At 38.0% G+C, this 23,749-nt stretch overlaps 1 protein-coding gene across 1 annotated transcript in view; it reads right to left on the minus strand.

Annotated features, from left to right (window-relative positions):
• Positions 1-4,137: 4,137 nt before the first annotated feature.
• The window catches only part of KMO (kynurenine 3-monooxygenase), a 76,638-nt gene continuing 57,026 nt past the window's right edge, over positions 4,138-23,749 (minus strand). Inside the window, exons 8-15 of the mRNA XM_004711764.2 lie at positions 17,125-17,196; positions 16,139-16,260; positions 12,277-12,424; positions 10,153-10,210; positions 7,491-7,573; positions 6,275-6,376; positions 6,129-6,188; positions 4,138-5,350 (exon numbers count right to left, since the gene is read on the minus strand). Of these exons, the coding sequence (XP_004711821.1) occupies positions 5,189-5,350; positions 6,129-6,188; positions 6,275-6,376; positions 7,491-7,573; positions 10,153-10,210; positions 12,277-12,424; positions 16,139-16,260; positions 17,125-17,196 (807 nt within the window). The 3' untranslated portion in view covers positions 4,138-5,188. The remainder of the gene's footprint in view (positions 5,351-6,128; positions 6,189-6,274; positions 6,377-7,490; positions 7,574-10,152; positions 10,211-12,276; positions 12,425-16,138; positions 16,261-17,124; positions 17,197-23,749) is intronic.

A 23,749-nucleotide genomic window follows, 5' to 3' on the forward strand; every position in this document is an offset into this window, starting at 1 on the left:
CCCTACATATGTCCAGGTCTGTTTACTGGCCCCCATGAAACCCTCCCTGCTTGTCCTGAGAGAGATCTGGGGGTTGGCCTCCTAGCTGGAAGTCCATTCTTGGGGCTCCTCAGGGGCTCTGTGGCTCAGCTTTACTCCAATTGCTGATCTGTTATGCTCCATTCCCACACTGTCTCCCTGCTGTGTGTCCCCGCTACTGTCCCTTGTCTCCATATGCTCCAGTTAGGGGGCAACATGTCTTGAGTTCTTCGTAGTCCCACAGTCCTCTCTGTGCCTTAGCAGCTCCATGCAGGAACCTCATCCTCTGGGCTTGGTGTGTCTAGGCTGACTGTCCCTTTCTTTTTTACTCTTTTCCCCCTTAGCCCTAGTCCTACTGCCCCTTTCTTGTTTTCCTTCTTGGTTTGCTTCCATCTGGGTATTGTAGGTCGGTTCCTTTCCTCCACCAGGTCTAGTGTCCTTCTCTGTGGCACACACTTCCAGGGTGGGGGTCAGGCTGATTCTGCTTGGGGCCAGGCCTGTAGTCCAGTCTTTTCATGCATTTTCCATGTGTTATATTGCCCTCCTGGTTTGGCATGCCATGGTGGGGGCTGTATGCATGTTCTAATTCTATGGAGACACAACCAATACTCTCCCCCTGGGTGGGTTAGTGCCCTATTCCCCCCATGTCATCATCTCAGTTTCTCCACACACCCATTCTCCCGCCTGCTTCTCCATTTCCCCTTTTTTATGTTGGATTCACATGTACCTCCTTGGGTTTGGTCTGACCTCCACCCAACTGCCTGTGCCTCCACCCATATATTATGAGAAGCTGGATTATATGGAGAAGAATGCAACATCTGTATTGGAGGAAACTTATTAATAACTGAATATATGCAGATGACACAGCCTTGCTTGCTGAACGGGAGGAAGACTTGAAGCATTTGCTAATGAAGATCAAAGATTGCAGTCTTAAGTATGGATTACAACACAATGTAAAGAAAGCAAACATCTTCACAATTGGACCAATAGGTGAGATCATGGTAAATGGAGAAAAGGTGGAAGTTAGCAAGGAAATTATCTTGTTTGGATCCACTGTCAATGCTCATGGAAGCAGCAATCAACACATCAAACATCACATTGCATTGGTTAAAGCTGTTGCACAAGTGTTGAAAAGCAAGGATGTCACTTTGAGGACTAAGGTGTGCCTGACTCAAGCCATGGTATCTTCAAGTGCCTCATATGTCTGTGAAATTTGGACATTGAATAAGGAAGACTGAAGAAAAATCAATGTATTTGAATTATGGTGCTAATTACCATAGACTGAAAAAATAATAAGCAAATCTGTCTTGGAAGAGGTGCTATGAGAATGCTCCTTAGAAGCTAGGAAGCAAGACTTCATCTCAGAGATTTTGGACATGTCAGAAGAAACCATTCCCTGAAGAAGGACATCGTTCTTGGTAAAGTAGTGGGACAGGGAAAAAGAGAACCCTCTACAAGATGGATTTTTCCAATGGCTGCAACAACGGGGTCAAACATAACCATTGTGAGGATGGCACAGGACTGGGCAGTGTTTCATTGTGTGTTACACAGGGCCACTATAAACCAGGACTACGTCTATCACAGCTTACAACTATTTTACTGAAGAGACCATTGAACCTCCACCTTGGAAGTGTGAAGCAAAAATTATGGGTTGGGGAATCAGAAAGTCCTGGTTTCCTCCACCAATTGTTTGCTTAGACCTTCTGAGCCACAGACCTTTTTTCTAACAAAAGGAGTATTTCTAAGTATATCATGGTGTCTAACATATATATAATTGAAGCTAGTATGCAGTACTCTGTTGCCTTTCTTTGTCTATAGTATTGTGGGAAATGGATGTACCACATGGAATAGAAAATTGGTTAAAATATACATGTAAAGTAGCAATAAGATAGTCCATTCATGTTAATTCTCCTGGGAAACAAATAGAGTACAGAAACTATTTTGACCAAGAACTAAAATTCATGTGGGCTGATAAATGTGACATAAATACTATTGTTTTAAGTAAATAAAACATTGTAGGGGGCAGGAAGACTAACATATTTTGTCAAGGATTTAACTACATAGTTTGGGTCAACTCAAGTGGGTCAACTTCAAAAATGAAATTCATCTAAATTAAGCCTGTAATATTTCATGACCAGCTACCATGGAGTTGACTATGGTGACCCCATGTGTGTTCATTTAAAACTGCATGCTCCATAGGGGTTTCAATGGTTGGTTTTTCAGAAGACCACTAGACTTCTTCTCTAAAGAACCTCTGAATGGACTTCAACTGTCACTTAGCAACTGCGCACCTTACCCATCTGTGCAACCTCAGGAGAGCCTGACTCTATGGAACCGAATGACACAACAACAATATTTCATTCAAGTAAGATTGTTTTGCATTATTTTTACATTTCTGTCTAGAAATATAGTCGGCCAAAGAAAGGATGTCAATTTTTAAATTTTAATAGGAAAAGTGATTCTTTGTTTTGAAAGTTGCATATCTAACTAGAATTCTTATATTATATATGTGTAGTCTCTTTAAAATATTTCATGCCATACTTTTCCAAAGCCTAATTTTCTTCTTCCAGTCACTTAAGTATTTATTAAACTTTTACCCATTCAGTGAATGAACATCTATTGAGTGCCACATGTATCAGTATAGGGGTTAATAACCCCTCTAAAGAAAAAAAATCTATTTCTGTATAACTAAATATGTATTATTGTCTGCCAACTCCATTTTATGCTTTCATAATGATTGAATCATAAAATGTTATAATGCAAAAGGATTCTCAATTTTATGTCAGTAAAAAATAGAACAAAAACAAAAAATCTACTTGAAGTTCTAAAGAGATTGTATGATTGATAGCCTAAATTAGACCTGTTTGTTGAAGGGCTAGGACTTTGCCTTCGGTTTCTTTCTTTCTTTTGTTTTTCCAATAACGTTACGGTGTTTTATTTTGACTGCACATCTGCAGCAGCATATGCTCAAATGTTAAAAGTACCATTAGAAATCTTCAACTCGTTTTGATGAGTCTTTTGTAGCAATAATAGCATTGTTCTTTTGAAATCATTCCACATTGTAAATGTACCAAATGAGGAATGATGCTAAGGTCATTCACATCTAGAGTTTTCATATAAGAGAAAAATGATGTTTCTTGACAACCTATCAACTTCCTACATATTCTATTCTATCTATCAAGATAAGACTTTCATTTGCTGCTAGAGCCACATTTTATCTAATCTCTCTTGATCTACTCTTTCAACAAATTTGTATGCTTGTGTGTTGCAGTGAACTAACAATTTCATTTTCTTCCTCATGTGTCCTCATGTATCTTTTTTTTTATTTAGTTTTTATTTAGGTGAATGTAATCACACACTATTTGTCATGCAGATTAGAATTCTCTGAGTTATTCTTGAGTTATTATCTGGTTGGAGACATTGACAGAATAGCTATGACATATACCTGACCAAATTAAATTTATGAAGGTGATACCTCTAGAGAAATAAAATCAATTCCATGAACCTCTGAAAGAAAGGACTATTGCTGTATGCTCAGTTTGATAAAGATGCTTCAGACTAATGTTGTTGACAAAGCTTTAGAAGACACCATGAAGCATTTTTATGAGAAAGAAAATAGGATCACAAATCTTCAAGTTAATAATGGAATATAGTTAGTGATAACATTAGTCAAGAATGTATACAGTGAAAATAATGATAGCAGATAAATATCTATCTTTATATTTATTTCATTTCCAATATCAAAACATGGTAAAATTAACCTTACTTTTGAATAATTCCCAACAATTTTAACATGCCACAGAAGTCAGAAGTTCAAAGTAACAAAATAAAACAAACAAAGCTGAATTGGAAGGTGATGAAATTAAGTGTAGAACTTTATTGATAAAATGACTCAATCTTATGATGTAAGATATGGAAAAAATAATCTATAACTTATCAAGGGTTCATGAGGGAGAGTTGGCAGGGGAGGGTGGGGGAAGAAACAGGGAGCGGCTATCAGGGGCTCAAGTGGGAAGAGAATGCTTTGAAAGTGCTGATGGCAGCATATGAGCAAATGTGCTTGACCCACTGCAGACATGTATAGATTGTGATAAGAGATGTAAGAGCCCCCAATAAAAGTATTTTCTAAATGACAATCTTTATTGTTTATCAACCAATCCACTGGATAACTAATGGTCAATGTTAATATAGAGACCATTTTCCAAGGCTCAGTGTTTGGACTTAGCATTGATAAATGGAACATATTCTTTGGCAATACATTAAAGTAATACAACCTTAAAAAAAAGTCTTGCCTGGTTGTTATGTCTTACATTACGGTCTTACTAGTAGTGCCTCTTCAGGAATAATCATTGTTGAAGGGGTCCTAATCGACTAGGTCAGCCTATTGAAGGAAGAACTAAAGAATACACTTTTAAAATAAATTTACTTTTAATAATCAAGTTGATTACTTCTGCTGGAGTATGTAATGGGAAAACAAATTAATAAATTGCTGAGGGTCTGAAATGCAATAAAATACGACTTTCTATTTCCAAGAACGCTGTCTGTCCTATTTCAACTCTGTTTATGAATACATTCCTTTCTTAGGCTTCATTTCCTATGGCATTAGCAGCTTTCTCTTATCTTCAAAGGTAGTACTGGAGTCTGAAAAGTGGGAGATGAAATAGATCTCTCTTGTAGTTCTCTGAATCCCCCCCACCATCAAAAAGAGAAGTTTCCATTTGCACTTCAGATTTTTTTCAAATGCATTTGAGCACTGCGGTTAAATAAATTCCATCCAGATGATGGAAAGAGCAATTAGCACGTTAGGCAGGGTAGGGTGCTTAATTTCAGGTGTCAAGTCAATCATATTCTGCGTTTACTATGTTCTTTAGAGAAAAAGGCCCGATTGGTGTCTTCCCTGAGACCTCTGAGTCCTCCTTTATTCAGCAGTGAAAGAGACCTCAATATCTATATTTAAACTAATCTGAGGGTAATATTGCAGTGAAGCTGTGTGCTGTGTCCCTTAAAAAGTAATAGTCTCCCCCCTCCCCCACAATTGCAGTTAGCACACAGTCTAAATTGGATTAAATTGCAATCTCAAATTAATTAATCTCTACATTAATTTTTCATTAGCGAATTAAATATGTTGGAAACACATTTTAAATTCTTAATTGTGGTTACAGAGGAATCTCTAAAATTGTACTGAGCCATGTCCTATATTCTGGAAGTAATCTATCCAGTTCCACGGTCTTCTTAAGCACTCCATAGTTCGAGAGGGCATGTTGCGTACCAGCAGGTAGGTACTACTGACGGCCATCAGGGTGCCAAAGAAAAAGAGACCTTTGTTTATTACCTGTGAAGACAGCAAGAACTCATGTTTCAGTCACTGAGAGATTCAAATCTCGACATATACTTAACTCTTGAATCACTACAGATTATATCATTATCTCTCTGGTTTTAACCCAGAGCAGACATTTCCTTCCATGACCTCTAAGGATGAACTTGAAGTTCTTGTCCTTTTCTAACAAGAACAAATTGGTTATCTGTATAAGGAATCCTTAGCAGTTAGCTTTCCTTGCAGTCATTTAAAAACAATAAAAAAATAAATAAAAAATAAACTCAGGATAGACTTGAAGCTCTTCTCCTTTTCTAACAAGAACATATTGGTTATCTGTATAAGGAATCCTTAGCAGTTAGCTCTCCTTGCAGTCATTTAAAAACAATAAATAAATAAATAATAAAATCAGGATAGACAGAGTTGTAACGCTCTGTCTCCAAAGAGCACGGTGTCGAAGCTGCAAACAATTCAGCCACTGCTCAGACACGGTGCAAAGTGTTCCTGGCAATGTGGTGAGCTCCGTGACCGCTGCGACAAAGTATAAAGTAAAACATTTAGAAATATTAGCATCCATTTCTTTGTCAAATTCCTTGTCTCACAAGCTCTCCCCCACCCTTTCTTTATATCTTCTTAACTTTGTTCATTCTGAGACCCTTCTCCTGTGTACCTTAACTGTTTTTTACTTAGAAGGCAAACATTTAGTAGGTGTCCCATAATTTCTGCATCTGCCTAAAATCAACATAATATTTATAACAACCAATACATCAGACCAAAATTTATAATCGGTTTCAACCTTTTTTTGCCAACGCCACCTCAGCAATGCTTCACGGTATCTTATTCTGGAAAAGGTAACCTGCAAATAAGTTTAAAGAGGTCTTTTTATTTACAATGTTTACATGGAGGATTAAAGTGGAGAAAATTCTTAAAATCGGGTCTTACCATTGTATAGAGAGGGATAAAGGTAGACGGCATTAGAGCATGTAGACATCTTTCTATGTTCTTTTGGAAGATGAACCACCTTGAGTTGACATGTGCTCGCATCTGTAATAATGTAAGAGTCTTACAGAATACCTTAAAATTCCCTTTTCCCCCTTGAACAATATATTAGTCTTCATTTCTAGTCGCCACAGCATAATGTAAATTAGTTGAATAAATCCGTATTTCCATAGCAGTCATTCCCAGTCTCTTTTCATAAATGTCAATGGTAGAGATAATCATCTTGAAAATGTACACCTGCACACAAACTGTTGGAAAGGTGATTTTGCTGAGGAGACAATATGAAAATTCTTTCGGCAAAAAGTATGTTCAACCAGATCTTCAGATAATGTGTGAGCTCAAAGAACTCAGAACCTTCGGTTGGTTCCTCTTTAGTTTGGAATATTATTCCTGACAGCAAGGCATCTGCTTACAGCTATGCTTGTCTTGACTCACTTCATATTCAGGATAAGGATTGCACACAACCAGGATGCAGCAATGTTGGTTTTCATTGTGTCATAGAACTTTCTTCAGTACATAGAATATTATTTAGTTGAAACCTGAAGTTTGGGTCTTCAGAAGAGATGGAAACGATTTAGCTACTCTCTTCCTTAAATTTACCTTGTAAATTTTTTTACTCAATTACTTAAAAACTGTAAATACAAACACCTTTTGTGATGCTTTTATGTTCCTGACACAAACTGCACTTGTTTTCAAAAAATAAATATGTTTCACCTTGAAAATCTTGGATCTCCTCACACCACCCCCAGTATCTAAGGGGTATTTATTGCTACTTTGAGTATACAGCTTATAATATTAAGAGTAGAAAAGTCAGTTAACATATTTTTTAGATTTTTCAGATATATCAACACATTTCAGTTATATATTTTTTGTGTATTACTAACTTTACTAAAGGTTTAACATTTAAGCCTGTAAATTATTAAAGATTGAAAGCAAAGCTGCTTTGTCATCTACGGTCTCTCCTGTCATCTCCATGTCTCTGAAATGTAAATGCAGATATGTGTATAAGTCATTGCCACTGGCCATATATTCATAATCTGTTCATGCCTGGGTATGCATGTGCATTCTTGGCTCACTCTTATGTAGCATGCATAGAAGCAGATAAGATAAAGAAAAGCTAAAAGAACATTTGTTAGAGTGTGAATGCACCTCTACTCACCTCTATGTAATTGTACATAGATAAGTCTGAAACTGCATGGTCATCAGGAATTCGAAATCGTGAGAATTCAGGAAGACAGACACCTAGAGACCAAGTTAATAATATGTATTCTTTTCCGAAATAGTCTATTAAAAAACACTAGATTTTACTCAGTTCAGATCAAATGGCATATTCTCTCCTAATGTTCTCTCTAAACTTTGGTAACTATGGATAAACATGCTACATGACCAATAACTTATGAATCAGTGCAGTTTACATAGAACACTATGTAAATAATACAGTAAAATAATATAGCTCATTATTTTTTATTTATATATAAATTTATCTTTATATTTCATTTATACTTACAGTATATATTTATTTATATATGAATTGATATTTGTAAGTCTGTTATTTATTTTAGATGAATTAACACTAATTGATCATCAGCAATACCGTAAATATGTACACACTATGTATATGTTTAATATAAGTACAACTATGTATATGTTTACTGTAAGTACAATACATAATTTGTACAATACACATATTATGTATTGATATTTGTGGTAGTTACATAATCTGGTGTCAATTTGAGGATTCAGAGTGAAAGGGTGGAGCCTAGCCTGTCAATCAGTTAGTAGCTTGATGACCTCATTTGGAGGCACTAAGGAGGTAAATAGCTCACTGGAGGCAGGACATGCTCACCCCCTGACAAGACACACAGAGAGTGGCTGATGGAGCCAGACCTCTGGAACTGGAGAAGCCACGTGAAGACTCCTGCCAGTGCTGAGATTCTTACAACACCACTGGATCCAAAAGACTTCCCGCCCACTGGCCTGTGATCTTCCTGCATTCAGCATCATTGCATGTGTTTTGTGAGTCTGAAGAGGACTTTATAGATTGGTGTCAGACATATGGGCTAATATGGGACTTATGGACTTCATCTGGACTGGGCTGGGATGCTTTCTCAATATTGATTGCTCTTGTATATAAACCTCTTTCTTGTACACATTTGAGTCTCCCTGGATTTGTTTCTCTAGGCTACTCAGACTAGCATAATATTATATATGAAATTATGTATATTGTATATAGATGTGTATTCATAAAATATATAGATAGTATGCATATAATATTAATGTAGGAATCTTATGTGTATATTTAATTCCAGACAAAATCTTATAACTTCACTATTTATATTATTAACATTTTGGCTTCATCAATTTTAATCAAAAGGTAAAGGAAATATCAGATGTAAGGGATTTTTTAATGTAACAAAACAGAAATTTATTATTTTACAGCTTAAACAAACAAAACAAACTCACTGCTATAGAGTTGATTCTGACTCATAGAAACTCTGTAGGACAGGGTGGAACTACCCTTGTGTGTTTCTGAAACTGTATTTTTATTTTCATTTTTTAAATGTATTATTTTCAAGCCTATAGGACCCCAGCCTCCATATCTTTGATAGCCGGGCACCATCAGCTTTCTTCACCACATTTGCTTATGCACCTGCTTTGTCTTCTGCGATCGTGTAAGGACAGGCTTGTGTGAAGATAAACAAGCGGCCATCTAACTGAGAAATAACAAAGCCCACATGGAAGAAGCATACCAGCCTGTGAGATCACAAGGCATCAAAGAGATCAGGTATCATGCAACAAAGACCAAAAAACTCATGACATTTTGAATGAGAGGGAGTGCGAGTGGGGACCCAGGGCCTATCTGTGGGCAATTGGACATCCCCTTGCACAAGGGTCGCAGGGAGGAGCCGAGCCAGTCAGGGTGCAGTGTAACAATGATGAAACATACAATTTTCCTCTAGTTCTTAAATGCTTCTTCTCCCCACTAGCAAGATCCCAATTCTACCTTACAAATCTGGCTAGACCAGAGGATGTACACTGGTACAGATAGGAACTGGAAACACAGGAAATCCAGGACAAATGAACCCTCAGGACCAGTGGTGAAAGTGGCAATACCGGGAAGGTGGAGGGAAGGTGAGGGAGAAAGGGGGAAAAAGGGGGAACAGATTATAAGGATCTACATATAAGCTCCTCCCTGGGGGACGGACAACAGAAAAGTGGGTGAAGGGAGATGTCGGATGGTGCACAATATGAAAAATAACAATAATTTATAAATTATCAAGGGTTCATGGGGAGGGGGTAGTAGGGAGGGAAGGGAAAAATTAGGAACTGATACCAAGGGCTCAAGTAGAAAGCAAATGTTTTGAGAATGATGAGGGAAACAAATGTACAAAAGTGCTTGACACGATGGATGTCAGTGTGGATTCTGATAAGAGTTGTACAAGCCCCCAATAAAATAATTTAATTCTCTTAAAAATGTAATATTAATTGGAAGTGAAGATGTCATATCATTCCACAGATGTAAGTTTTGATAGAGAAAGGGCGAAAAAGAGCTGGAGCTCATTAGAGCTGAGACACGCTGTAGGAGGTACAGGATAGAGGGAGCGACTAAGGTTGGATGAGCAAAAAAAGGTGCGGGGAGAGGAAGGTACATATATCTGCCAGCAGGGGTGCTAGTTGCCTGATAAGAGTAACAACAGTGGCATAGACTCTAAATCTGAATAGTGAATATGCATCATAGGGTTGTAACCACTGGGGATCATAAATAGGTCTCCAATTAAACATTAGTGCCAGTTCACCTCCAATTGAGAAGTTTTACTTACTAAGGTCATTATTGAATTTATCCATTAGCTCATCAAATACAAGGCAGTCCTCAAAGCCCTGAAACAAGAAACAATGGTAAAAATTAAACTAGCCACTAAAAAAACTTAATTTAAAACAAACCCTACATTAGTGAATATAACACATAAGATTTTTATTCGAAACACAACAGCTTAGTTATCACACTTGGTATTGGATGATCATTATAAAAGACTACCAACTACATAATTGATGATTTTATTTTTATAGAGTTCATATATATGTTGATTATAATAATTTTAAATGAAAAAAATTAAATTACTGTTGCATTTTTAGTTTTTCTTGCTTCTTCAAAACATTGAGTAATTTAATTATAGAACACTTACATTAAACCAGGAATAAATCAAATGTCTATTACTAAGACGTCTTAAATTTTATTGGCATTCATGCTAGATGCACCATGAAATAAGAATATCAAATGTCCTACTTTCTAAAAATTCAAATTAAAAATTTACAGCCAATATAGAAAGAAGTTTGATTGTTTTTTTTAATAATTTTATTGGGGGCTCAAGCAAATCTTATCTCAGCCCATACATACATCATTTGTCTCAAGTACACTTGTACATATGTTGCCATCATCGTTTTCAAAGTATTTTCTTTCTACTTGAGCCCTAGGTATCAGCTCCTCATTTCCCCCCACCCTTCCCTTCCCTCCCTCCCTCCCTCATGAACCTTTGATAATTTACTAATTATTATTTTTTCATGTCTTGCACTGTTTTTAGTGGCTATTTAGTTGATTCTAACACACAGTGACACCATGTGGATCAGAGTAGAACTGCTCCCCACGATTTTCTTGGCTGTGATTGTGAACATAAGCAGACCTATCTTGCACGGTGTGTTCAAACTACCAATTGTAGGTTAGCGGTGAGCCCTATCTTATGGCACCTACAAACCTAAAAGTAAACAAAGGTGAAAAATAAATAACACGTCACATAAATTACAGAGATTACAATTCAAATCTACATCTGAAGCAAATAGTGATTTTGCTTGTAAAATAAATAATGTAGACAATGTTATAGGACTTTAGAGAACAAGAAATGTAGGGCTGAAATAACTCTTTTTAATTTACTTCAGGTGCATCCTTAGCTTCTCAGAATCTCAGTAAGGTAGGTACTGTTAAAATCCCAGTTCTGAAAATAGGGAGGTAAAGATAAGCAACTTGTACAAGAATATATTCCTGTAAATTCTGGGGCGGTTTAGTAAATCCTGGACAGTTTAGTAAATCAGGAGAAGCTTGACTGCTTACCCACTGTATTTAGTGTATTCTTTAGTTTTTATTAAATAAAACAATTTTAATACTGTTTTGCAGGAAATAAAATTGGTTCGACTAACAGCACTTTATATTTGTGATGTGCAGGTCATTAATGCCCATGGTATATTTTCTGAAGCAGGCTGTTACACGATCAGTTGTAGATTTGAATTGTAATCTCTGTAATGAATGGTTTCTTGAGGGTATGGCAGGGGATGTTGGGGGAAAATGGGGAGCAAATAGCAATGAGTACAAGAAAGAAGATCATTTAAAATTGGTTGTGATGTTGATTGCACAACCCTTCTTGATATGATTGAACTACTGAATTTTATGATTGTAGCTTATGTGTCAACATAACTTTTTAAAGCAGCTCTTGGAAAAATTGAATTTTCTATAAACTTTTGAAGCACCATCATATTTTGTAGTTTTACTTAGTCCTGTTAATTATATATTTCTTTCCTTTTAAAAGAAAAAGATGGGGGTACAGATATTTGAAGTCCTTTTTTTTTCTTTGGGGATAACGTTATATACTGTGTATTCTCTCTAGAAGGACATGTATCTAAAAAATTAAGTCTGTGATTGTTGACAGCCAATCTCCAAATTTCAAGTATATGTTGTTTATGGAGCACAATGCTATATTATACTTATTTTTCCTACACTGAATTACTAGGTCAAATAATGCAAATCTATGATCAATCTGCTTTATACATTTGGTATATTATTGATTGGCTTCTCATGCATTATATATGGATAGCTTCCGACCTGTCTGATCAAAGACATTTGAGTTGACCCAGAGACATTCATGTCAAGGAATTCGTTCTAGAGGCAAAGAGCTCACCGCATTCATTCCTTGTCCAAAAAAGGGCACTATAGCATGAGCAGCATCTCCCATCAACACACAGCAAGATTTTAAGTGAAAAGATGAACACTTTATGGAGATCATGGGCTGTGCGGGCAACAGGAAAAAATCTCGCATCAAGGCATTCCTTTCAGAAGAAAACAGTAGAAGGTAAAGATATGAAAATGGGTGGCGAATACTTGGTTCTTACAGGATTATTGATTATCACAGGTGTGTGTTTCAAAAGTATGCCAGGAAGAAAACCGGAAAGGCGGAGACTGAGATTTCTTCCAGGTCTACAATCACATTGTTCTAATTACCTTCTCAGTATGCCGCGCTTTAAATCACATCTTAAAGAACAAACTTGATTGAATTTGAGTAACTTTAAAATTTGTGTGCTCTGTTTCATGAAAATTTGATCATGGACATGGTATGTGCAATTTCCAACTGCATTTGGATGTGAGGATTTGATAAGAAAATAGAGATGCTATTAATTATTTGTAACGGTAAACCCAAATTAAAATTAATGTGCGTCCATATGTATTTGAAAACTGATCATTCTAATCAAGCTGGATGTTTGTCAAGCATCTACAGGATTTGTGAGAGGTCCTGGTGGTGTAATGATTTAAGGGCTCTGCCGCTAGCTGCTTATTGCCTAGGTGGTGCTGTGGGATAAGTAGCGGATTGCTAATTGCAAGGTTAATTCAAACCATGGGCCTCTTCATAGGAGAAAGATGAAGTTGTCTGCTCTTATAAAAAATGTATAGTCCTGGAAACCCTAAGTGGCAATTCTGCTCTGTCCTATGTAGGGTTTCTATGAGTCAGAATAACCTTCCTGACAGTGACTTTCAAAAACGTATGATTTCCCAGGAACTGTGTCCTGATGGTGTAGTGGCTACAACTTGCGCTGCTAATCTCAAGATAAGCATTTCAAAACCACCAATTGCTCTGTGGGGGGGAAAAGATGAGGCTAACTACCCCTGTAAACAGTTGCAGTCGAAGAAACCCACAGGGGCATTTCTACCATGTTCTATAGAGTAGCTGTAAGTCAGTAGAGTAGTAAGCCTTAAAAAAGTCGATGTATTGCCATATCTGAATTGAATGACTTTAGACCTAAATCCATACTCCATTTTCAATTAAAATTTTTCACTTACAGTTTTCGAAAGAAATCTTTTTGTCAAACTTTTGCTGCTTGAAATGCCAAAAAAAAAAAAAAAGGCAAAGATAAAAATTTCTAACCTGAGCCAAGAATTACTTGGCTTCTCTTAAGAATGTTTGGACAAGTGGTCCTAGAGAAAGCATCGTGGTCATCAGGAGCACAGGAGATAGGACTGGTTATTTTAAATAAAGTTAATGTCTGTAAAGAACTTTGTGGCTAAATTAGGTATACATCCAGTTTTCATTCATATTGTATCTCCTATACTTTCACCAACTAGCATAGTCCATTATTCGCCTTTTGTAAATTTGTAACTACAGTAGTGACTGAGTTGTTGGGACAAGAAACAGACAGAAACTGTAACAGGAAATTAGGCCCTGACAAAATAGATTGTTAAACAATTCTTGAGTCTGGGGTCTTAAAGGCTTGAAGTTAAACAAGCGGCCATCGAACAATGAAGCAACAAGCCCACATGGAAGAAGCACACCAGCCAGTGCGATGGTGAGGTGTCATCGAGACTGGGCAATGGGCATCAGGAGATTCACAACAAATAGTAAGCAAACAAACAAAAATGCATTGGTGAGAATGGAGGGGGGTTGGAGGAGAGACCCAAAGCCCATCTGTGGACAATGGAGCTACACTTTATGTAACAATTCATGTTACAAACCATACATCAATTGTATCCGACATATTCGTACATATATTCCATAGTTCTTTTCGAGACATTTACTTTCCATTGAGCCCTTGGGATCAGCTCCTCTTTTTTTACCTCCCTCCTCCCCGCCTCCCACCCCTCGTGGCCCCTTGATAGATTGCAGATGGTTAATTATTTTCAACTCTCACACCAAACCACTGTCTCCCTTCCCCTCTGGTTTCTGTTGTTCTTACCCCTCCCTACAGAGGGGTCACAGGGAGTGGGTGAGTCAATCAGGGTGCAGGAGAGCACTAATGGGTCACGCATATACCTATGTCCCCTGGAGGCCTCCCCATCCCCCGCCCTCACCACCCCAGTGCCACCTCCCAATCTAGACTACGAGAGCATGTACATAGGTATAGGCAAGAAATAAAACTCACAACACATGGAACCCAGGAACAGGAATGGGAACAGAGGTACCAAAAGAGTAGGGGGAAGGTGGGGAGGTGGGGAGGGAGGGGGGCACCAATCACAATGAATGGCACATAACCATACACTCCCCGTCAGGGAGGGGTAAGGATAACAGAAACCAGAGGGGAAGGGAGACAGCGGGTTGGTGTGAGAGTTGAAAATAATTAACCATCTACAATCTATCAAGAGGCCACCAGGGATGGGGGGCGGGGAGGAGGGAGGTAAAAAAAGAGGAGCTGATCCCAAGGGCTCAATGGAAAGTAAATGTCTAGAAAAGAACTATGGAATATATGTACTAATATGTCGGATACAATTGATGTATGGTTTGTAACATGAATTGTAAGAGCCCCCAATAAAATGATTTTTAAAAATTCTTGAAATGTATTAACTTCAGAATGCATTAGCTAAGTTCATTGACAATGTTGAAGATAATACAGCAGACTCTTTATAACATTTGTCATATAACTAGATCTCCTCCTCTAAGTACCCCCAAGTACATGTGGGTTCTTTTAACCTTTGTTTACTTTGAAAAACTAATAGCCTCTCTGTAATTTGCGTGCCCTGTAATGTCTCCCTATTTCAAAATGATTCAACATTCTTTCAATAAAATGTTGTTGCAATGAGTAGTTGAGTATCAGTCTAAAACAGGACCTACTATGTGCAGTAGTCCCTAGGTGGTACAAATGGGTAACACATTCAGCTGTTGGAATCAACTCAATAGCTCTAAGTTTGGATTTGGGTGGGTCAAGTCTTACGCAAAGTGATTCTTTTGCATGATCTCATGTAGTCCTCATACTATTCTTTTGAAGTTTCCAGTTTTCATGGAGATGCCTCCAATTCAAAAAATCTCAGTGTGTCCAATGAAGAACTGTGCTCCACAGGGTTTTCATTGGTTGATTTTTTTTTTAAAGAAATAAACTTCCAAGCCCTTTTTCTGAGCTCTTTCAATGATCAGCTGAGCATGTTAACTGTCTCCAAAACTTAGGGACTCCACCCTTTGAGGTCTCACTGCCATGGAGTCAGCCATAGTGATATTATAAGTAGAATTCACCCTGTGGGTTTCCAAACCGATATATTTTCATAGGAGCAGACAGCCTCATCTTTCTCACGCAGAACAGCTGGTGTTTTTGAGTGGCTTACCTTGCAGTTAGCCTCCAATCACATGGCTCACTAAGGCACTAGTATTTACTTTTATTGATCAAGTAAGAAACCAGAGATTTACAAAAGCTTCTACAGCTAGTGGTGAAATTGAGACCTGAAGCTTCTGAATGTCTCCATTTTGCCACAAATTTAATTTTCGATAGAAGGAAGCACAGTCAGACTGTGGCGCGCTGAGCTCAGAGAGCTGAGGATCCTGTACAGGAGACGTAAGGATAGTTTGTTTCTCCCCAAGAAGTTGGCCATGACCTTGGAGCTATTCAGAATTCCAGCGATGGTATAAAATCCTGTCATATTTTTGCTCCAATATAGCCTTTAATTTCAGGTCTGCACATGATTGGCCACATTTAATACAAGCAAATAAATTGTATAGCCTTCAGTTGGATTTTGATGAGCTCAAACCACTTGGAGTCAAAGGCACAGCCGCATATCTTGCCACTTACTCTCCAATTAGAGGGATGGAATCTGGAAAGTAAGTTTTGAAGAAGTCCAGCACATCACTACCGGTTAGGAGTTTTTCAAACTCCTCAAATGGCATGAACAAAGTACACGTGAACGATTTGTTCTGTGAAGAGAAACAAAACTATGTGAGAGAAAGTGGGTGGAGGCTGAGAGTGATGCAAACACTGAAGGTCAACCCCTAAGTAACAGTGCTGCTTAACCAAATGCACCTGAAAGGATTGTCCAGATGGGACAGGTACCCTCACTGTCTTCCCTCCTCTTACAGCCAACAGCTCCCTGAAGATCCCAAAGCTATTCCCTGACAATTAAGAAAATTCCTGAACTATCGGATAATTATTTATGGACTACATAAAAATGATATTTCATGGATCACTAATGAGTCGGTTGATTTCATTTCTCCTCCTTTCTTTTCACTGTTTCCTATTAAAGCAGTATTCATAGACACTAAGCTTCAGGAAAACACTTAGCAGGATTAAAAAAAATGTTTAAAGACCAATCAGAGAAAAATATATAATAACAAAACCCGTAGTGTCTCATGAAAGAGCAGCCATACTCTGTTTTGGATCATGTATATTCTCATGTCCCAAAGACCTTTAAGGCAAAAAGTACTTCTAAATACATAACCAAAACAATTTTGGTTATATCTGTGGCCATTCCTTTCTACACTCTTTCAGTGGTGATGACAGAGTGAGGCAACACCACACAAAATTCTCTTTATTAATTTATGTGTGTTAAATCTTTCTCCAAAGAAAATAATTAGAATTCCTCCCATTTTTCTCAGTAATCCCAAATTTCCAGTCAATTAAAAAATAAAGAATCCCCACCTAATGTATCATTTTTAAAAGAGATTTATTAGTGTAACGCTGCAAGAGTAAATAATTGAGCAAACTACAAGAGTAAACTATACTACATGTGAAAACAATTGACATGGAGGCAGAATTATAGTTGATAACAAATGCCATACTACCATGTTGGGAAGTGCAATCATCATAAAGGTATTTCTCGGCCAAATATGCAGATAATTGGGTTCCATGGCATGCTACAGAGGGGAAAAAAGGATATGTACATAAAAATAGAACTTAAATGTATAATTTATTAACAGATTAACATAGCATATCTATAAGATTGACTCTGTTTTTGCTAGAATTGATTCCTTGGCACTTTAAATTAGTATCATATGTATGGGATAGGTACATCTATTACTAAAGTCCTGCCTTAGGGGTGTAGTAGGATGTGAGTTGGGCTACTAACCACTAGGGGCAGCAGTTGGAATCCAAGTGGCACTCTGAGGGCTTAATAGTAGGATGTGAGTTGGGCTACTAACCACTAGGGGCAGCAGTTGGAATCCAAGTGGCACTCTGAGGGCTTAATGACCTTGGAAACTCGCAGGGGCAGTTCACTTTCGTCAAGGGGTCATGACGAGAATAGACTCGAGGGCAGTGAGATTGCTACAGTAGATGTTGCCTTAGAAAGTACTTAGTGTTCTATAAATACAGGACACCTTAGTAGTTTTCAGTGTCAGGTGTAATTAAAGATTCAAGTATATGAGAATATGCTATAAGGTGATTTTTCTTTCTTTTACATTCCCGGGTGATACAACTGGTTAAAACACTTGGCTATGAACAAAAAGGGTGGCAGTTTGAGTCCACCTATAAGCAGCTTGTAAGAAAGACCTGGAAATTTACTTTTAAAAAATTAGCCATTTCTACACACACACACACACACACACACACACACACACACACTTGTACATGCATATATACAAGGATGCTTCAAAAAGTTCTTTGAGAATTTCCATAATCATTAATTTCATTTTCCACAATATTTTTGAAGGTCCTTCATATCCATGTATGAGTGTGTATGTAATTTTATTTTACATTTTACTTTACTTAGAAACTTATATCTGACAAGAAAATATTTAGCGTAAATTTCATGAGCCAAGCAGACATTTCACAAACAAACATCTTATTAAATCATTGTTTTTCAAAAAGTCATAACAATGTAAATGAGGGGAGGGCAGAGTGGGGACCCAAAGCCCATGTGTAGACAATTGAACATCCCCTTACAGAAGGGTAGCAAGGAAAAGATGAGCCAGACAGGGTGCAGTATAGCACCAATGAAACACACAACTTTCCTCTAGTTCTTTAATGCTCCCGCCACACACACACACACACACACACACACAATCATACCTCAATTCTACATTACAAATCCAGCTAGACCAGAGGATGTACACTGGTATAGATAAGAGCTCGAAACACAGGGAATCCAGGACAGATAAACACCTCAGGACCAATAATGAGAGTATTGATACCAGGAGCATTAGGGGAAGGTGAGGGGAGAAAGGGGGAACCGATTACAATGATCGACATATAACCCCCTCCCAAGGGGACAAACAACAGAAAAGTGGGTGAAGGGAGACCGTGTTTGGTGTAAGACATGAAAAAAATTATAAATTATCAAGAGTTCATGAGGGAAGGGGTGGGGAAGGGGTGGGGGGATGAGCTGATACCAAAGGCTCAAGTAGAAAGAAAATGTTTTGAAAATGATGATGGCAACATATGTAGGAATGTGCTTGGCACAATGGATAAAGTATATGGATTGTGATAAGAGCTGTAAGAACCCCCAATAAAAGTATTAATTTTAAAAAGACATGGTAGAATAAAAGGTCATATATTCTAAAAATAAATAATTTGGTTGGAGTCTTTTCTAGTGAATTCTCTTTAATGCAGTAAGAGCCTGAGTAAGTTTTGATTACTTGGCAGATCAATTAACCTAAAACCTCATTCTTCTAAAAATTTCAGAGGTATTATATGTCTGAGAAAGTGCAATCCATTTGAAACGATTTCAAGTTTATGTATCTTAAAGAACACCTGCCATGTGTAAATCTTATACATTAAGAATATTTTCACAAAGCATTGTCTTTTTTTGTGTCTTAGGAAGGGACTATTCCTTCGAGGCTTGTTTTATACACTGAACTCCAAAGAAAACCTAGCACGTAGACAGAGAAATTAGTGAACAGCTCTTTGACCCCAACGATGTTACTATGCTGTCACACAGTCCTGGTGTGTACATATGAGAAGACCCCCACTAGAAGATGGCAAAATCACAACTGAGAGGTGAGGATTTAGTGAGGCTGGAGTGGCTGATGCAAAGGATTTCCACAGATGAAGTAAGAACAGTAGGATAGTAGGTCCTGGGTGTAGGGAAACTTCATAAGCAAAGTGGAGGAAGCATGAAAAGACGTTTTAGTTGGGTAGTGATGAGATCAGCTTGGACAAGGTGAGTATTCTTGCTTTTTCTCTTGTTATCTTATGACCACTTCTACAATCATTTTAAAATCCAAAAGTTAAGCAAGGGAGATTAAATCAATTTTGCTTCTCATTTGCTGCAATAGTAAATGATGAAGCTGCTTTTAAAAAGAGAGAGAGAGAGAGAGTTTGGAAAATAATGTATACCTACTGTCTTTCTCATTGTCATTTAAAAACAACAACCTCACCACCATCAAGTCAATTCTGACCCATAGCAACCCTACAGGATATGGTAGAACTGCCCTTGTGCGTTTCTAAGACTAACTCATTACAGGATAGAAAGCCTCATCTTTCTTTCATCTAGTGGCTTCCAGTGCTGACATTGGGGTTAGCAGCCCACCTCATAACCACACTACCAGGGCTCCTCTTATCATCGTAAATGGTAGTTTTTATATCATTTTGACATAGCAGGTAAAATGTCAAGAACATTGTGACACACATATTTCATGATCCAGGCAACAAACTTCTAAATTGTCAACTTTTGTGTACTGGATCACGCTGTAAACAGCATTTGAAGGCCAGGCTTGGCATCATCTCTACGAATCCCCCACCTGAAGAGCCTACAAGCATAAAACCTAAGCAAAATGAGTTGCTTCCTATGCAAAAGCAGCCTTAAGATGAGCCCCTCCCACTCAACAGCACCTACCACTCCCTCAAAGCCTGTCACGTATCCAATCTCTCACTCTCATTCCAAACATCAGAGGTGGAATTAGAAGCACCTGCTAAATATATTATATTAAAATGAAGGAAAGAGGAAGTGATGAGATGGAGGAAGTAGAGGAAAGGTAGAGAGAAGAAATGGAAAAAATCCCAAAGAGAAATGTTCATAGGATTGTTTCATGAATGTGTCAAAATGTTCCCATTGCCTGAGTCATGTTACCATGTCAAAACGCATTGCTTTAAATGTATTTAAAAACCTAATGTTTATCATTTATGAGTCTTTAAAAAATTGGATGTCTAAAATATCTTAGCAGGCATGAGACCACTGAAGCCTGGGATACTTTTCCCCCAGAACTCTATTGCAATGTGCAACAATAACAAATCCATGCACAACAGAACAAAATTCTGTGCATGAGGTGCACTGTCCAGAAATTGAACCTGAGTCTTTTTTATGGAAGGTGAGAATTCTGCTACTGAATTTTTCCTTCAAAGGAACCCTACTATGCTATAATCCAGGATTATCAGATCCTCGACTGTGAGAATAGGGCCCACTTGAAAACAGTAAAATAAGCACTGAAAAAATTAGTAAAGGTGATTTCCCCTTTGTGATAATTAGGTTTATTGTGCCAAGTTGGCCACCACAGGAACATGTGGGCGGAGTTTAATCAGGTCACAGCTTGATTGGAGGGCAACCAAGATAAATACTTTTCATGGTTAACATCCCTTTTCTCTTCCTCCCTGGTGATCAGACCAGCATGCTGCTGCTTCAGCTAGCTCTTTGCCACAACCATGTGCTGCACTACCTGTAGGCTGAGCCAACCCATGAATTGTGGAGCTAGAGATTGAGGCTCCTTTGAGACCTGCTTTGCTGAGCTGCTAGTGAGTCCATCGCTTGAGCTCAAGGCTATGATTCCTGTTCCATGCGGTATATCACTTAAGTTGAGATCCCATTAGGGCCTACTTCACTAAGCTCCCAAGCTATGACTATTGTTGCCCCACCATGCTGTCTGCTGCCTGCAGACCAACTCTGCCTGAAGGCAGATGTGCCTGAGGGCTGACTCCGCTGTCTGCTTCCTTCATCTTGGACCACATTCCACAGGAGTTGAAGGACCTTCAGTATATTAACTGTTCCATGAAAGTTAGTTGATCTGAACCTTCTGTACTGCTGTGCGGACTAAATTAGGCATTATATGCCTTCTTGCTGTGTAAGTCTATCCTTTCATATATATATAATCATATGTCTTCTGGTTTTGTTTCTCTAGAGAAACCTCGCTATTATACCCTTAACTTCTCATTGTGATTTGGGTGAAATATTATAAAGCAGACTAGTTTTTCACTGAACAATTTATACACTTAAATGTTTCATATCACTGAATGCAATCCCCACGATGTAACATCTCTTAGGCCATTTCCTGTGTCTCCTTTGTCCTTCTCTCCTTCTGCAGTTCATTATTGGGCAAATGATGCTTTTTAAATCTCTGATGGGTGATAATTCTAAGATGAGTGTATCTCACTTTGTTATTGATCCCCTATAGACTTGTCTATTGTTTGGTTGTAAAATGAGCCATGAAAGTGAGTTCATTTCCAGACTTGAAGGATGACTAAGGGCCATAGGCTTGAGTTACACCTTTCTGTATCCAACTAGTACCAAAACCAAAGTCACTGCTATTGAGTTGATGCTGACCCTTAGTGACCCTATAGGGAAATAGTTCAATGACCTAATGGGTCACATGATAATCAGTCTTCATGTCCAACTATCATTATTAACTGCTTTGAAAGGGATCAGATTAGGAGGTCCAGTGAGAGGAAATGCATGGCAAACATTCTTGAATGTTCTCAAAATTCAGGTGGGATACACTCAAGGTTGCATTTTTACTTTTGTGGACTTGTATTAATTTTAATCCAACTTCAACCTGGACTTATATATGCATAATTGATGGTCTAGTTTACAGTCCACCCCTGATCTCCTTTTGATTGCTGATATTGAGCTTCTCTGTTATCCCTTCACGAAGATACAGTCAAGCAAATTCCTGAGCATTCCATTTGGCAAGGTTCATAATAGGCACCACGTATGTTGCTTCAAAGGGGTATTTGCAATGAAGAAGTTGTTGGTCACACAAAATTATATTATCCTATATCCAGTTTCATTTCTATTACCTGGTTGTATTTTCCGAACTACCGTTCCTTTCTCTTTGCTTCCAAGCTTTGCATTCCAGCAGGCAATAATTATAAATGCATATCGATGGCATGTTTGATCAATTTCAGACTGAAGCCATTAGTAGAATTCTTCAATTTCTTTATAATTTATTCTAGTGGTTGGTATGTAAATCTGAATAAAAATTGTATTAGCTGGATGGCTATTATCCTATCACTGGCAGCATTGGATTTTAAGGTATATCTTGAAATATTCTTTTTGTCAGCCTCTTTCTAAAACAATTCCTCTTGAAATTGTCATTCCCAGCAGGGTAAACCATCTGATTGTATGGTTCAAAATGGCCAATACCTGTCCATTTCAGCTCACTAATGCCTAGGCTATGGATTTTTATGTGTTTCATTTCATTTTGAGAACTTTCAATTTTCCTAGATTTAAATTTCATACATTTCCTGTTCCAATTCTTAGTAGATATTTGCAGCTGTTTCTTTTTCATTTTTAGTTGCACCTTCTTAGCAAATGAAGTCATCCTGAAAGTTTTGCTTCAGCGACATCATTATGGGTAACTCTACTTTGAGAAGGTAGTTCTTCTACAGTTTTATTTTGAGTACCTTCTGATGTGAGGGATTCATCTTCTGGCACTATATCTGAAAATGTCGCAGTGCTATTTGTGAGGTTTCCAGTGGCTAATTTCTCAAAAATGGACAGCCTATTCCTTCTTCATAGTTGTGCTTAGTCTCAAAGCTCCACTGAAGCCTGTTCAGTCACCTTGGGTGAACTGAAATACCTGTGACATAGCACCCAGTATAATAAGAACACACAAGCTATTACAGTATGACAAGCTGGCAGACACAGGGTAGTAATATTGCATATTAATCCTAAATTCTGAACCCAAATCTTTATTACTTCTGTTAGTACTTTTTTCTAAGTTCCTACAACTATTTGCTTATGAAGAAAATAAGAATATTCATTCCACATATTTTATTTGGTTACATATGGCTAAAGAATTGGAATTAGGAAATGAGAAAAATACTGTTAGTTTTACACACAGGAGCAAATGAAGGGGGAGGAAGAGAGAGTGGAGCACATCCTGGCCCACCAAGCCTTGACGATGATATTCCTGCTCAGAGCAGGCAATCCACAGACAAGACCATATGGCCAGCTCCACTTTGAGACACAACATCCCTCATTGACTCATAGCCCTACAGGGGACAACACTGGAGACACAGTGTGGGAATTGCACCCAATCTAATCCCACCACACCGAGGCAAAACACTAAGGGCAGAGAAACAGAGTAATGAAGTCCCCAGGGAACACCAAAAATAGACTTTGGGGCCAGGGCTTGGCACCCCATCAGACTCGACCAGAAAACACTCCTAAAGGCAAACAAACAGTCTTTGAACTAACTACAAGCTTGTCTTTTTTGTTTGGTTTGGTTTTGTCATTAGCTTGTTGTTGTTGTTGTTGTT

Source organism: Echinops telfairi, unplaced genomic scaffold (assembly GCF_000313985.2).
Source record: "Echinops telfairi isolate 266 unplaced genomic scaffold, ASM31398v2 ScPeMD7_655;HRSCAF=1070, whole genome shotgun sequence".
Lineage (NCBI taxonomy): Eukaryota > Metazoa > Chordata > Mammalia > Afrosoricida > Tenrecidae > Echinops > Echinops telfairi.